This window comes from Eretmochelys imbricata, chromosome 18, assembly GCF_965152235.1.
Source record: "Eretmochelys imbricata isolate rEreImb1 chromosome 18, rEreImb1.hap1, whole genome shotgun sequence".
In the NCBI taxonomy this organism is placed as follows: domain Eukaryota; kingdom Metazoa; phylum Chordata; order Testudines; family Cheloniidae; genus Eretmochelys; species Eretmochelys imbricata.
The window spans coordinates 9737234-9753420 of NC_135589.1; the positions used below are offsets into that span (position 1 = coordinate 9737234).

Sequence of the window (16187 nt, forward strand, 5' to 3'; positions counted from 1 at the left end):
AAAACCACCACCAATAGGCTTACTCACACAGATGATATGACCCATAACAGGCCATTTTGGTCAAGAGATCTTATATATTCAGGGGTAAATTTTCCAAGGCGTGGTGAACTATGCACCCACAATTTAATTGCTGATGCAAAGCAGACTATTTGAGCAGCTGCAATCAGGTAGCTACAGCTCAGTGCCTGCACAACCAGGCTGGGTTACAGAGCAACTGAATATGTAACCCTTAATGATTGCTTTGCGTGTTCAACAAGACAAAGATTCTTCTTTTGTTTTCTTTAAATTATTCTTCTCTGGTTCAGGTCTTAAGTTTTCTGGCAACAGAAATAGTTTTGATAAAGGTGATTTATGCTTGTCACCAGCTATTTTGAGAATATCAAGCCTTAGGCTGGTAGCTGGCTGACTTGAAACAGATATTTTTGAATGCCAGTCTCTTGTCAAAACCTCCTGGTTTCAACATGAGCCCTGACTGAATGAGTGGGAGAGAATGCGAGCAGCAGTTTAAAGTGTGGTTGTTTTGTGTCCTTTTCAATGGCCTGGGAGTAAGAAAAAAAACAAACAAAAACCCCATCAGGCTAGAGTGCGTGAAAATGATATTTAATTAAAGCAGCAGTTCACAGTACTAGAGATGCAATTACTAAAGAACATTTATAATGGAATTAGTGGAGCAACTTTTCAGAAGCTGTTCCATCAAGTACAGAGCAGTGGTGAAGAAATAAACAAAGCAAACAAATATGTCTAAGCTATAAAGGAGAACTTGTTCCATAGATTCCAAAGCCAGAGGGACCATTGTTGTCATCTAGTCTGACCTCCTCTATAACACTCCAGAAAACTTCCCCAAAATAATTCCTAGAGCAGATCTTTTTGAAAAACATCTGGTCTTGATTTAAATATGGTCAATGATGGAGAATGCACCATGACCCTTGATAAATTGTCTAATAGTTAATTATCCTCACTGTCAAAAATGTACACCATACTTCCAGTCCGAATTTGTCTAACTTCAAGTCCAATCATTGGATTGTGTTATACCTTGCTCTACTAGAAGTGAAGATCCCATTATTAAATATTTGTTCCCCATGTAGATACAGTACTTACAGACTGTAATCAAGTCACACCTTAACCTTTTTTTTGTTAAGCTACATAGATTAAAGTCTTTGCTTCTCACTGTAAGGCATGTTTTCTAATCCTTTATTCATTCTCATGGTTCTTTTCTGTACCTTCCTTAATTTATCTATTTCCTTCTTGAATTATGGGCACCAAAACTGAACACAGTATTCCAGCAGCGGTTGGATCAGTGCCAAATACAGAGATAAAATAATGACTCAATGCAAGTGTGAATTGCAAAGATGTAGATATTTCCATGCATGAGGTTGCTGGAAAAGGTTATTGTAGCACATTGACTCTGTGCACTGAATCTTGAGAATAGGCATTCTATTAAAAATAAGCTTTTTAAAAATAATTTCCCTCATTTTCAAAGGTGCTGAGCACATATGTGTTCTCACTAACTTCCACAGAAAGCTGCGGTTGCTCAGTACCTCTGAAAATGAGGCCAAATTTACTTTATTTATATATTTTTAACAATTTGGGAAGGGCAGTAACACACTAAGTACATGGCTTGTACTAGTTTCCTCAACTTCTCAGATTGTTGGACGTTACTAGACCTTTGGCATCACATGCTGAGCACCAAGGGCAAAGCTATTGATTTTTGGTGTCATCAGAGCTCTGCAGGAATGATATAACCTTAACAGGTTTCAGAGGGGTAGCCTTGTTAGTCTGTATCAGCAAAAACAACAAGGATTCCTTGTGGCACCCAGGTTTTAGCCCACGAAAGCTTATGCCCAAATAAATTTGCTAGTCTCTAATGTGCCACAAGGACTCCTCATAACCTTAACAGTTTCCCTGTATTGCAAAATATCTTGAAACATCTGAAAACATACTTGAGCAAAGGTCTGATTATCAGTGATGACCTGTTGTTTAGACACAATATTGACTGACATATGGAAATTAGACATATAGATAAAAAAACTGCTAAACATATTTGCTAGAGAACCGTTTAATTAGACTATAAGGGGTCTGAAACTGACCACAAGACATCAATTATTCTTTATGAAGTCACTGAGTGACTGCCCTCTGCAGATTAAAATAATTATGATCAAGCTTCTGAGATGACCTGAAAGTATTCCTCTTCTAGCAAAGCTACATCTACAGCTGGTGCACTGGGAAGAGCAATGGATGAGAGTATGAAAGAAAAAAACATAGGAAATAAGGGAGCATATGCTAGTTTGGTAATGATTACCTTACTAGCAGCTGATCAGAAGATTAAATTTATCACAAGCAAGACAGAGGAGACTTTTCAAATCCTTGGGACAATACTGAAGTGATAGCCACATGCAAATCTAGATTATTCAAGGTACGGCAGCTATAGAAATTAGCTAATGTTATAGGGCAGGGGGAAGGGCAATATATGAGGATTGCAAAATAATGATGCCCCAAAAATGCTCAAGGAAGAACTGCTGCAAAGGTTCAAACAGAACAGATAGACGGGGCCAGAGCAAAATGTTAAAATAAAACAGGCATGTGAGGTCATGTATTGTCCCAAAATAAACTCAGGACATTGTACAGATGGAAGCACATTGCACATCTGGTAAGAAAAATAGGCCAAGTCCTAAAGAGAGACTGACTTTACCCAGTGTGTTAGGAACTAAACCAAGTCTGCACTAGAAAAGAGCTACTAGTTACGGACTATTGTACCATACATAACATTAGCAGTGAGACTCGGACAAAAGCATGTCCACGCACTGGACATTTTAGCACTAATGAGCCAGTTTGTTAGTGCCAAAATGTAGACAATTTGCAATATAATAGGACTTTATCTATACAGCCTAGAATCCAAATTACCCATTGTTGAAAGGATCTGTGCAAACTGTTCAGAATACAACAAAGGGAGAATGACTGTGGGGACAGTATGTACCAGAACCACTAGCTTACTGCACTGACCCAGCAGCGAATGGGCTAACACCTACCTCACTACTTAGCAAGATTAGCTTTCTCAGATATCAAGAATTATTTTGGGTGGTAGCTAGTACGAACATTTTGCTCTGATTTTGCAAAGGAAAATAGCCTTTAGTTTTCAAGAATGCTATAGTAATAAATAATACATCTGATCAGAGTAACAGAGAGGTGAGCCCTTGCTGTTCTGTATTCACCGGACTATGGGAATTTGGGTTGGTCCCTAAGGCTGCTTATCAAATGTGGCTCCCAGATTGCTCATGCAGGTGTATTATTTAAGTAACATTCTAGTAAATGAACAGCGTTCTTTCAATTGGTTGTAATTACACAATGGACTCAGAATGGTTCTGTTCAGTCACATTTATGCAATTCTGGAATTTAGTTGCCAGAACCTGGTGGTCCATTTTCATACCTCATGCTGGAACTCTACCATGGATCTACTTGGATTTAGGACTGTGTTAGGGCTCAAGTGAGCTACACCAGCATAACAAAATTTAACCTAAGCAGACCTTAGGAGTTTGAGACTATTTAAAAAAGGATACTTATAAAGATAAAAAATACACTTCTGAATTTATATATCAGTTTGTATTAAAATGACCATTTTTCTTACACTTCTAATTATCAGAAATACAATATGGTACATAAGCAACATATTTAAAAAAAACAAGTCCTAAGTAATTCAAGATACACTGCAGCATTTCATATATTTACACAAGGGCTAAATGGATTCTCATCAAAACAATACAATTAATAACAGCTCTAACCCAAATAGTATTACGGTACTTGGCAAATTCCTACTACAGGATTTTTGCAAGAGAAACGCCTATGAGGTGGCATTACTATGTGCTCTCCTCTTAAATGTTTCTATCACATGGTCTGTCGTCTTCAGCTTTTCGGGGAATGATTTTGTTTTGGGTCCAGGCTGCGAGACAGAGAGAGATTAAAAAATTGTTCTTATACGGGACAATTTGTAGATTGCAATGTAAACCTTCTCATGCTCATGTGTTCATCACATCAGTATTATGCAATTTAAACCAAAGGGTAAACTTGCCAGTGTAGATTGCCCACATGTACCGGGGAGCAGTAACACCACATGGAGGGAGGTGCAGTGGGGCAAGTGTTGTCTAGGATGCCTGCATCTAGTTAGTGCAGCACACAAGATGGAAGGCCTGAATGAGAGGATGAGGCCTGGTTCGGTGTGTGGAAGCTGCTGCATATCCAGCACTTAAGAAAAATCAGGCCACTTATGATACCTCAATATGAATCTCAGAGCCAAACTTTAAGCACCCATTTTTTAATGATTCAGTTCAATCCCCGTAACAATGAGCTACTGATAGAGCTGGGTTAAACCACAGAATCATAAAAATATGGAGCTGGAAGGCACCTTGAGAATTCATCAAGTCCAGCCCCCTGTGGTGTGGCAGGACCTAGTAAACCTAGAGCATCCCTGACAGGTGTCTGTCCAACTTCTTCTTAAAACATCTGATGATGGGAACTCCACAACCTCTCTTAGATGCCTATACCAGAGCTTAATTTGTTAATTTCCCCCCTAATATCTAAACTAAACCCCCTGGCTGCCGATTAAGCCCATTACTTCTTGTCCTACCTTCAGTAGATATGGAGAACAATTGATCACCATCTGTTTCACAACAGCCCTTAACATATTTAAAGATTGTTATCAGGTCCCCCCTCAGTCTTCTTTTCTCAAGACTAAACATGCCTGCTTTTTTAATCGTTCCTCAAAGGCTGGGTTTTCTAGATTTTTTATCATTTTTGTTGCTCTCCTCTCGACTCTCTCCCATTTGTCCACATCTTTCCTTAAGTGTGGCACAGAATTGGACACAGTGCTCCGAGGCCTCACCAGTGCCGAACAGAGAGGGACAACTTCCTTCTGTGCCTTACACATGACACTCCTCACACAGCCTCACATAGCATTACCAATGCACTTTAATCCCAATGAGCTATACTCCTGTTTACTGCAGTGATGAAACTGTTTGTAGGAGAATGCCAGTCCCACTGCATTCTGCTAACTTGTCTGATGATTTGGTGACTTGCATAAATGCAGATTAGACCAAAGTCTGAAGGGCCTGGACATTGGGGCACTGCTTTATAAGATGATACTTGTGATTGTGCAGAGCCAAGGAAGTAGGACAAAGGGAGGTGAAGTATTTTAGAAATATTCCCTTCACTATTATCTACACTTCCTTTTCATGAACAGACTGCATGTGACCTTCAAGAGGAATCCCTTTCCCTGTTTCTTGACTCTCTTCTCACACTTCTGAGTAAGCTCTGTTCTTTTATGTCCTGGTTTCCCTTCCAGCCGCATTTGTTCTGAAAATTAGTACATGCTACTACAAGTTCTTTTCTCTGGAGTGTGACTAAGACCAGAGGTTAAGACAATCCCCGCATCACTCATCACCTCTCCTTATCTGACCAGTGTCACTATGCCAATTTTTCGTCATTAACACTGTAATTACTAATCTTATACACAGTACTTCTCTCCCTTGATGGTACTGTGTTTAAACCCTCTTGAACTCCTAGTTGATTACGTCTGCTGCCTCTCTCCTGTCAGCTCTCATTGTCATTTCCACAAGGAAGTTAATCAGATTTGTTATGCATGACCTACCCTTTATAATCCTTACTTACTGATCTAGGAAATCTGGTGCTGGATCCTCGTTTTTTAAGCATCTGCTTGTTAATACAAATGAAATGTACTAGTTTCTTTTCCTTCCCTCACAGGGGAATGTCAGATATTATTTGTGAAACACCACAAGTATACATGGAGCTTTATGGTAACTAAGCAGTGATCAACAAGTCACAAAGAAATTATCTCGTTTCATCTGTGTGGACTGCCTAGTGAATATTAGGGATTTAAGTGAGCTGTGTAGGGTAGGTGGGTGTAGATCTGTAAAGAAGATTACCAATTACTGGTTCATAACCCTACCTTGGGATCCCCTCCGTACATCCTTGCACCTGGGAGAACTAAAACCAGTGCTCCACAGTTAAAGGGTGGTGAGTGCAAAGATGCCACTTGTGACAACAAATTCAGAGGACTGCCAATCCCAAGCATTCAAAAATAATGAGTCAGGCCCCCCATATTGAGACAACTGGTTTAAAAAATCTTGAGAGTTGAAAAATAATACATTTTGGGTTCTTTTTATTCTTTTGCCTTCTGGATTTTGAGCCTCTGGGGATCACATTTTCAGGCTTTTCTCTGCAACCATGAGGGCCAGAGATTTACTTTAAAAAAAAATAAATGCTGAGAGTCTCAGGTAATCACATGACTCCAGGAGATGGATCTTTAAAACAAATTCCAAATATACTAAAAAATTCTAAGCACCACTTTACTAGAGTGAGCTCCCTGTGTGGTGTATCAAGACCATATTATTTCCTACCTGGTAAAAAGTAAAATGTAATACCTTGTGTTTACAGATGCTTAAAGCAAATGGTGTGGCCACATCCGTAAGAGAAAGACCATTGGGCCCTTCTGGACTAGGTATTTTCATAAGCAAATAACAGATGCTGCACAATTCTGTTTCAGATAGAGATATGGAGACCTTTAGATTCTATAAACGGAGTGTGATTTACAAAAAAGACCTCTCAGCTGCAGAGAAGGTAAATCATTGCTTTAGCAATGTCTTCCCCTACAGATGTAGAGAGTAACATTTTCAAAAGGGCCTAAGCAAAATAAATCTCATTTAACTTATAGAGGGACTAAGGCACCTTTGAAAATTCTACCCAGGTTCTATAAAAGGAGATTTACAATCAATGGGTTAATTAGGCATAGAATGCATTAGACAGAGCACAGGTTAATTAAGGTGATTGTCTTAGGCTGACCAAGTGGTTAAGAGAACCATAACTTTACGCAGTATGATAGGGGGTTTACTGCAAGAATCTACAGTTCACTAACTCGTTATGTAACCAGAAAAAGCCATGCACAGTCCAGACACCCAAGTGTAGGGAGAGGATGACTCTGCACTGCTGTATGCTTGCAGCTTTGAAATGTACAACGTTTTCAAAAGGTTCTCTAGGTAGAGCTTGCAGAAATTTCAAATTCTGTACCTGTTGATGTTTGTAGTGCTTTGCACATAGAAATAACAATAGTCAACTAAGGAATGAAGAGGCCAGAGTTCCCCTGAGGAGTTCAGGATGTACATACACTGAGAGCTTGAGCGCCTCTATGGAATTATAGTCATTTCACTTATGGTCCAAATTTGGCCCATTTTAATTCCATACATGGCTCCCTCCTTCTTTGGCAGCCCCTCCCAGTTTTCCCTGTGTTGTCATCTGCTCCCCAGGCTCCTGCTGTGTGCGCTTCCTCCCCTCCACGGTTTGTTGCTGCTTCCCTCCTGCTGTTCATTCAGTTGCAGCACTAGCTTTCACCTACTTCACTGTGGTCAGAACAGGGGACTAGAAATCAGGAGAGCTGGGTTCTGTTCCTGCCTCCAGCTGGGTATGTGATCTTGAATGAGTTACTTAACTTCCCTGTGCCTCGGTTTCCCATTCTGTGTAATGGGGTTTCTGCTTTGAGTTCTTTGGATCAATGCCATTAATATTACTGCTACCTTACTGACAGCTCTTCATTCACATTGCTGGGCCAGTTCAATCTCTTCATTCACGGGTGTTATGACACACGAATTATTATTAGATGGGCTGAAGTCCATCTCTTATAAGTTAGGCAAAATGATTACACTGATCCTGTTACTATGAGCAAGTGTTCAGACATATGCATACCTTCCTGGCTCTGTCTTTTTGTGAACAGGTACGACATGGTGACAACTTTTCACTTCTCTTCTCCAGTTCCTCTAAATGGCTCTGGGTGAAAATACCAGTAAAATGACATCCAATTGCAAATCTTTCCTTGGACATCCTATCAAAAATACAGCTGAGACACATCAGAACTAAATAGGACTCCAAATCTGATAAGACCAACAAAGCGGACTGAGTTACTCACATTCCCCAAAGCCAACAGCAAGCTGCAATGAAAAAAGCACCTAACTGCTGGCAATTATTGTTTAATCTCAATACTTCCTTCAAACATGAATTGTCTTAACTTGTACCAATGTGCAATTCACTCTTCTAAGGGTCATTTTGATGAAGACCCAAAGCATCAACTAAATATGAAAGTCTGGATAAAACCACTTATCATATGGCCTTTTGGGGCTACAGAGCATTCTCCAAGCTCATGACACTACACAGAAAGATTAGAGAAATCAGGGAAACAATAGCAAATGTACTGCTATTCTTGTCCTAAATCTCAGCCAGTTCTATTCTTGGTTACATACTAAGGTGACAGGCTCCTTGGGATCTTCCAAATCCTGTGCAAAGATAGACACGCAGAGGCCCTTCCAGCTTACTACCTGTTTGTGATTAGCTCCCTTCCCACCTCCACGTACCCAAGTCAAAACTTGCAGGGTCTTGTTCTGTGGTGTTTGGATTGCAGGATGACATCTCAGTGTTAACCCTGCAGCTATAATATAATCTTTCATCGGTGCCTGCCTCAGTGAGGATGTTTTCAAGCAGGACCTACCAAAAGTCAGCCCCCTAAATAATTAGGTTACTGCCCAACACACAGCTGCAGAAGAGGATGTTTAGGTACCAGGTTCATGGAAGCACTGCCATGACTTTTGTCCCTAGACCATTACCTTATGCAGTTTAACAGCTCTGTTCAACCTTTTCTCCTGATTCAGCTGGAACTGTGTCCTCTCTAGAGCCTCTTTTAGCAGAGCATTCTCTTCTGCTTCTCTATAGACATCATCTTCCAGTTTAGTTATCTCGGCCTGGTACGCTTGCAGAGAGACCTTATTCGCCCTGTACAAAACAGAAGAGGTAAAGTATTCTGGGCTTTATTCTCATCTACACTACAGCCTCTTGATACATCTCTGGCAGTGTAAGGGGCCTTAAAAAGAGAGGATAAATTACATTTACATCCACTTTAAGAGTATGTCTACACTATGAAGTTAGGTCAATTTTATAGAAGTTGATTTTTAGAAATCGATTTTATACAGTCGATTGCATATGTCCGCACTAAGCGCATAAAGTCGGTGGAGTGCGTCCTCACTACCGTGGCTAGCATCGACTTATGGAGCGGTGCACTGTGGGTAGCTATCCCACAGTTCCCGCAGTCTCTGCCACCCATTGGAATTCTGGGTTAAGCTCCCAATGCCTGATGGGGCAAAAACATTGTCGCAGGTGGTTTTGGGTACATGTTGTTAGTCACCCCTCCCTTCGTGAAAGCAATGGCAGACAATCGTTTCTCGCCTTTTTTCTGTGCAGGTGCCATACCATGGCAAGCATGGAGCCCGCTCAGCTCAGCTCAGCTCACTGTCACCGCTGCTGTGGTGAGCATTGTAAACACCTCGCGTATTATCCTGGAGTATATGCAGAACCGGGCTAAGAGACGTCAGCATGAGGAGGATTTTGATGAGGACATGGACACAGATGTTCCTGAAAGCACGAGCTGTGGCATTTGGGACATAGCGGCGGCAGTAGGGCTGGTTGATACAGTGGAATGCCAATTCTGGGCCCCGCAAACAAGCACAGACTGGTGGGACCGCATAGTGTTGTGGGTATGGGATGATTCACAGTGGCTGCAAAACTTTCGCGTGCGTAAGGCCACTTTCCTGGAACTCTGTGAGTTGCTTTCCCCCATCCTGAAGTGCAGGAATACCAAGATGAGAGCTGCCCTGATAGTTGAGAAGCGAGTGGTGATAGCCCTGTGGAAGCTTGCAACGCCTGACTGCTACCGGTCAGTCGGGAATCAATTTGGAGTGGGCAAGTCTACTATGGGGGCTGCTGTGATCCAGGTAGCCAGTGCAATCATTGACATTCTGTTATCAAGGGTAGTGACTCTGGGAAATGTGCAGGAAATCTGCAGCTCCAACAGATGCTTCATCATGTCCGTTTGCTCTCCCATTAGCCTCGCATTGCCTCCTGCCTCCACTCTTCACGCTCCTGCCTCCGCTCTTCGCGCTCACTTAATGCTTTCCTGGCCTCTAACACTGAATGCCTCCATGCATTAAGCTGTGCCCTATCAGTGCGGGAGGACTGCATGAACTCGGAAAACATGCCATCACGAGTGCATTTTTTTCGCTTTCTAATCTGCGATAACCTCAGAGATGGAAATGATAGGAGGAGCGTAGAAACATTTGCACCTGGGGGGGAGATAAAAAGGGTGAGTAAAATTTAAGATGATACATTTCTGAGAACAAAAGAGATACTCTTTCACAGTGAATCAAGCAATTCACAGCAGACAGCACATGTGCTTTAGGTACAAGGTCGCATTTTACCTTTTATATTGAGTGCCTGTCGGTATGGTGACACATCACACATGGCTGGGCAACAGAATTCAGTTTCCAGGCAGCCATGGTAAGGCCCAGGGTACGCGGGGTTGGCTTCTTACGCATAACATGTGGGAATGGTTTCAAACTGCAGCACCACCCTTTCGCATAGTAAGCAATGGGTTGGGTTTCATATTTAAAAGGAGGGGCTGTGGTTTTCGGGTGGATATGCAGCACACATCTCCCTCCACCCTTTACCGCATGGCTATTCTCTGGGATGATCCTTTCACCCCTCCCCCCGCTGTGTGGCTATTCTCCGGGATGATCCCTTTTAGCCAAGCGCAAACAGCCAAGCATGAACGGGGTCCTTTTACTATTCCCTTACAAAAATTCCCCTATTTCAACCAGGTGACCATGAATGATATCACTCTCCTGAGGCTAACACAGAAAGATATAGACTGAATGTTGCTTGAATGTGACCAAAACCCAGGACCATTCGCTGCCATGCTTTGTGCTGCAGTGATTCCAGACTACTTGCTACTGGCCTGGCGTGGTAAAGTGTCCTTATAGCACTTAAAATAAGGCAGCCCACCCCAGAAACCTTCTGCAAAGTCTTTCAGAGTACCTCCAGGAGAGCTTCATGGAGATGTCCCTGGAAGATTCCCGCTCCATCCCCAGACATGTGAACAGACTTTTCCCGTAGCTGTACTGGCCGCAAATGCATCCCAATTCGTCGGAGCAAATCAAACATTAAACACTATTGCTTTTAAACCCTGTACTGTAGTTACAAATGTGCACTCACCAGAGCTGCCTTCTCCAGCTTCAGGGTCAGGGATCCCACCTTCGGAGGGTATTGGGTCCAGGGTGATGAAAAGGTCCTGGCTGCCGGGGAGAACGGATTCACCGCTTACCTGCTGCACATTCTCCTCCTCCTCCTCCTCTTCCTCATTCATAAAATCCTCCTCCTTATTGTGTGAGACTCCCCCCTTGCAGGTGTCCCTGGACAGTGGTGGGGTAGTAGTAGAATCCCCCCTAGAATGCCATGCAGCTGATCATAGAAGCAGCATGTATGGGGGGTCTGACCCAGAGCACCCATTTGCCTCCTTTGTCTTTTGGTAGGCTTGCCTCAGCTCCTTAACTTTCACGTGGCACTGCTGTGTGTCCCTGTTGTAGCGTCTCTCCATCATGCCCTGTGAGATTTTGGCAAATATATTGGCATTTCTTCTTTTTGCTCTGAGTTCTGCCTGCACAGATGCTTCTCCCCATACAGCAATCAGATCCAGTGTCTCCCTTTCGGTCCATGCTGGAGCTCGTTTGCAATTCTGGGGGGACTGCATGGTCACGGCCAATACCGTCGTTTTGCGACTGCACTACCCCAAATTTGATCCAGCAAGGTCGATTTTAGCACTATTCCCCTCGCCAGGGAGGAGTACAGAAGTCGATTTTAAGAGCCCTTTAAGTCGACGGAACGGGGTTGGTTGTGTGGACGCATCCATTTTAAAATAGACCTAACGTGGCTAAATTCGACCTAACCTCGTAGTGTAGACCAGGGCTAAGGCTCCTTTACACTACCAGAGGCATGGAAAAGGCCTTAGTGTAAATGAGAAACAGGCCCCCTGTTTTTTCCTGTGAAATGCTGAAAATGTTTTAACAAGGATTTCCCACAAAAATTTCTCCTTAGTCCGTGATAAACCCCTCTCTTTAGGGTGCATGTCTCTGCTGAAAGAAGTGGCTCATGATGGGGAATTTACTCATCCTATTGAAACAAAAATGCTTTCTCATAACCACAACCAAGCAAGGAGGTAGCATCAACCCACAGACCATACTGAGTGTGTTTATTAGGAATGTTTATACTTGATTTCTGCAAAGTACATGGAGTGTGAGGATAGCACAACACAGCATTCGGTGTGTATGATTGGGAACACTAGGTGAAGACTCAGTAGGGGCTCCTGGGAGTTCCTTCCTTAGGAATTATGTTGAAAACACCTGCACATTTGGGGCAATTTTGTACATTTCAAAGTACACAAAAATTCCTTTAAAAAGCATTTTAATGAGTCCCAGAGATAAATAGTTCTGTTAGGGAGACTTTACTATCCACAGGGATGGGGATTTCTTCACAGGCAGCGAAATAACCCCAACCTTCCCTTCAATTTTCAGGGTGGAGTATTAACCAGAGATTCCAGAGAATCTCATCCAACACTCCACTGTTCTTTTTGGCTTCATTTTCCAAATGGTTTAGACATTTTTCTAGTACAAGACAAACACCACATGTGATGCATATGATTAAGCAGAATAACACCGCATTACTTGCCATGGATTCTTCAAAGAATCGTATAAATAATTAAAGACTATATAATTATTATATCTGTTACTAATAATAAATCTCGAACAGGAAAAACAGACAAGAGTAATGTTGCCGTAGAATAAAAGCAGCAGATGTCCCTCTACTCATACTACAAACCTTTAGATATCATTTTCATCTGCAGGATCCTATTTTCAAATTTGAGTTTCTATGGTAGGTAGTTAAGTGACCAGCCCTAAACTTAGGATTTCAAATGGGCACTCAGATGCTTAAAATGAATGAATGCCTAAGTGCTGATATAGGGGCTCAGAATGTGGATGTCCTATTAAAATATCCATTTTTGAAAACTGGGCATACAGTTTCCAGACATAGCTTGTAATGGACAATCCTAACAACACATAGGTATTTAGTACAATAATAGACATTGTGTCATCTTGTATGGTTAGTTTTTAAATAGAATTGCTCATTTATTTACTTGGCTAGCTCAGTAGTTCTCCAACTTTTGTACTGGTGACCCCTTTCACATAGCAAGCCTCTGAATGCGACCCCCCCTTATAAATTAAAAACACTTTTTTATATATTTTACACCATTATAAATGCTGGAGGCAAAGCGGGGTTTGGGGTGGAGGCTGAGAGTTTGCGGCCCCCCCATGTAATAACCTTGCGACCCGCTGAGGGGGTCCTGACCCCCAGTTTGAGAATCCCTGGGTTAGCTTGATGTGGCCTTAGAAGATACCATTTTAGAGAGCTATGAAGTTCAAAAAGGGCATTTCCTAGCTTACGCCAGCTTTATTTCCATGCAATAACATAGTGAATGTTTTTATAGAAACAAAAGTATCCTGTAATTAAAACTGAATTGTAAATATTCTCCTTCCACTAAATTTCTCACAATTTTTTGTCACCGTTTTGGGTCTTTTTGCTAAAACAGCTGGATCCATGGTCACAACTCTTAGTAAATAGTAAGTAAGTGTGTTTTCTCTACCTGAGTTGTCCAATGTCTGACTCATACTCTTTCAGTAGTTCTTCTTTCCTTTCTAGCCGACTCTTGAGTTTACTGATCTTATCGTACAGCAGCTCAAGGTCCTTCTGTCGCTCCATTCTCACTTTTTCTCTCTCATCCTGAGAAAGATGCTTAACAGACTGCACTCCTGTCAGCTCCTTCACATTCATCAGACTTCCAAGAGCATGAATTAAGTTTAGATACTGTTTGAAGAGGAGAGAGTGAATTATTTACTAGGTGTGCTGACTCCTAATTAGAAAAATATCACACTGCTCAACCCATCGGCTTTCATTTTGCTTTAGTGTAAAGGATTAAAAGGTAGTACATAAACTACTGTGTGCAAGCCTCTTCATTTAAATTTAACCTATTTTTTTCCTTAGCCTCTTTGTGTGTTCCTAAGGAATCAAGCAGAACAATAATGTACCAAATAATTCATTCATAATGTATTAGACAAACTAATTTGACTATGAAGCAGTTAGGTGCAGAACTGGATCAGCATCCAATGGTTCTAAAGTCACTATTTCTTGGGTTGTCACAATGTCCACGTAATGGAGGCATAAGGACTCAAAACTAACTAGACGTTGGAGAAAGAAAAGGAGTACATGTGGCACCTTAGAGACTAACAAATTTATTTGAGCATAAGCTTTCGTGAGCTACAGCTCACTTCATCGGTTGCATGCAGTGGAAAATACAGTAGGGGGATTCAGTGTTGTTCTCCAGGAAGTAGAACCAGGATGAAATGTCGCTATTGGGTTTAAAATAGGGAGATTTTATTTACAGTGCTTTGATGATGATCAGCACATTTTAAAAAAGAGGAGATAAATAACACACAGTAATTGGGACATAAATAGAGACAAGATGAGTCAGTGCACTGACTGTGTCCTAGGGCAGCGGTTCTCAGCAGTGGCTCACAAAGCCATTACTGGGGATATGCAGGATCAGGTTGAAACATTCTCAGACCCAAACTGTGGGGAAGCGGAGAGGTGTCACTCAGATAACCTCTTCTAAAGTGGAAAGATTGGAGAGTCTCTGACACAGGTGAAGCATTCAGATGATGGGCAGGCTATAAAGGCCTAGACTGATACATAAGATATATCAAAAACTCCTTCCACCTCAATACAGCACAGGAGTTGAACCAGTTGTTTTACTGGATTTTTGGTTCTGTCTTCCACTTCCAGTCAGTCAGAGGGATACCCAACCATTTATTCGCATACAGAACACTCAGGCCCCTATGTCTCCTGAAGTTTAGGATCATAGAATATCAGAGTTGGAAGGGACCTCAGGAGGTCATCTAGTCCCACCCCCTGCTCACAGCAGGATCAATCCCCAATTTCTGGCCCAATCCCTAAATGGCCCCCTCAAGGATTGAACTCACAACCCTGGGTTTAGCAGGCCAATGCTCAAACCACTGAGCTATCCTTCCCCCTTCTCTATATACACAGCCCTTCTTATATCATGCAACGCACAGGCAACAACAGGCTTGGTAATGTTTGATGGAAACACCCTGCCCTGTTAGTAATTTTTGATTCTGATGGAAAAGTATTTAGTGTGTTTTGCTGTTTCACTAATACGCGAGGCTCATAATCCCATTCTGCTACAAGGCAGGCGGCAGTAGAGACAGAAGAGCAGTTCAGAGGTAGGAACCCTAGGAGCAGCTCAGCTTGGGGAGAAGGCTTGAACTAAACATTGCTAAATTGCCAAACCTCAGAAAGGGGCTGAGTGTTTGGCTTTACACAGTGTGTGGTCTGTGTTTTAGAGAAGGTTAAGAATGGCACTTGCTCCCAACATATTTAAATACATTTTAAAAATCCCTATGTCTCAGGCTATTTATTCCTACATATCCTCTCTTCTTTTAAGGCAAAGCATACTCCAGCGCATATCCACGACAGTTCTAAGCTGTCATGCCATTGAAGGGGCCCATTTGCTGGAGGGCAGTCTGGCTCCATAAATCATTTGGGCTTTATTTTAATGCCATGCTAAGGAGACATTCAAAGATCTAAGGTCTTTTAAGGGAATATTTTTTTGGAGGTTAAAATTGAAGGGAAAGGAAACACATGCCATTGGGAGCTGCTCAGACTGTATATTTCCCAGGCAGCTAACAGAGGTTTTGAAGTTCCTGCAGATATGAATTCATACTCTAAGAAATACATGAGATTCCCAGGGTACCTGGAAGCTGATCACTAAATTCTGAAACTGACTTTAACAGGACCCACAATATACAGTTCCTGAATGTGATTGTACCTTGTCTTTTATTTACATACCATCTTCTCGCTGAGGTCTAAAGCATCAGACATTTCCAACTTTGCTGTCCTCTCTAAGGCTACATTTGAATATGTGTTGGGAAAATGGCTTGGAAGCTGAAATAGATAGAGTAATGGATCGCCTTACTACTTGTAGACCAAATCCTGTTCTCCCTCCCACAGAAAACAAACAAACAAAACAACCACAACAACCCAAAGCTGTGGTGAAAAAATACCCACCCTTGTCAAAGTGGGTCACTTCTGGCTGTCAGAAGGCCTATTATGTTGTGCAAAGTACAGCATCGGGTCTAAACAAAGGGTCTGTCAGCAAGTATCTGCTTACACTAGATTAC

General features: G+C 42.0%; 1 protein-coding gene across 9 annotated transcripts in view; it reads right to left on the bottom strand.

Annotated features, from left to right (window-relative positions):
• Positions 1-3582: 3582 nt before the first annotated feature.
• The window catches only part of FHAD1 (forkhead associated phosphopeptide binding domain 1), a 60743-nt gene continuing 48138 nt past the window's right edge, over positions 3583-16187 (bottom strand). For 5 of the 9 annotated variants that reach the window (XM_077837113.1, XM_077837116.1, XM_077837115.1 and 2 more), the window contains 5 exons: positions 15856-15951; positions 13577-13797; positions 8658-8823; positions 7747-7827; positions 3583-3934 (listed from right to left, as the gene is read on the bottom strand). In XM_077837113.1, coding sequence (XP_077693239.1) covers positions 3836-3934; positions 7747-7827; positions 8658-8823; positions 13577-13797; positions 15856-15951 — 663 coding nt within the window. In that variant the 3' untranslated portion in view covers positions 3583-3835. Of the gene's footprint in view, positions 3935-7746; positions 7828-8657; positions 8824-13576; positions 13798-14237; positions 14340-15855; positions 15952-16187 lie in introns of those variants that run through there. The other 4 variants (XM_077837121.1, XM_077837119.1, XM_077837114.1 and 1 more) reach the window with 3 other exon arrangements.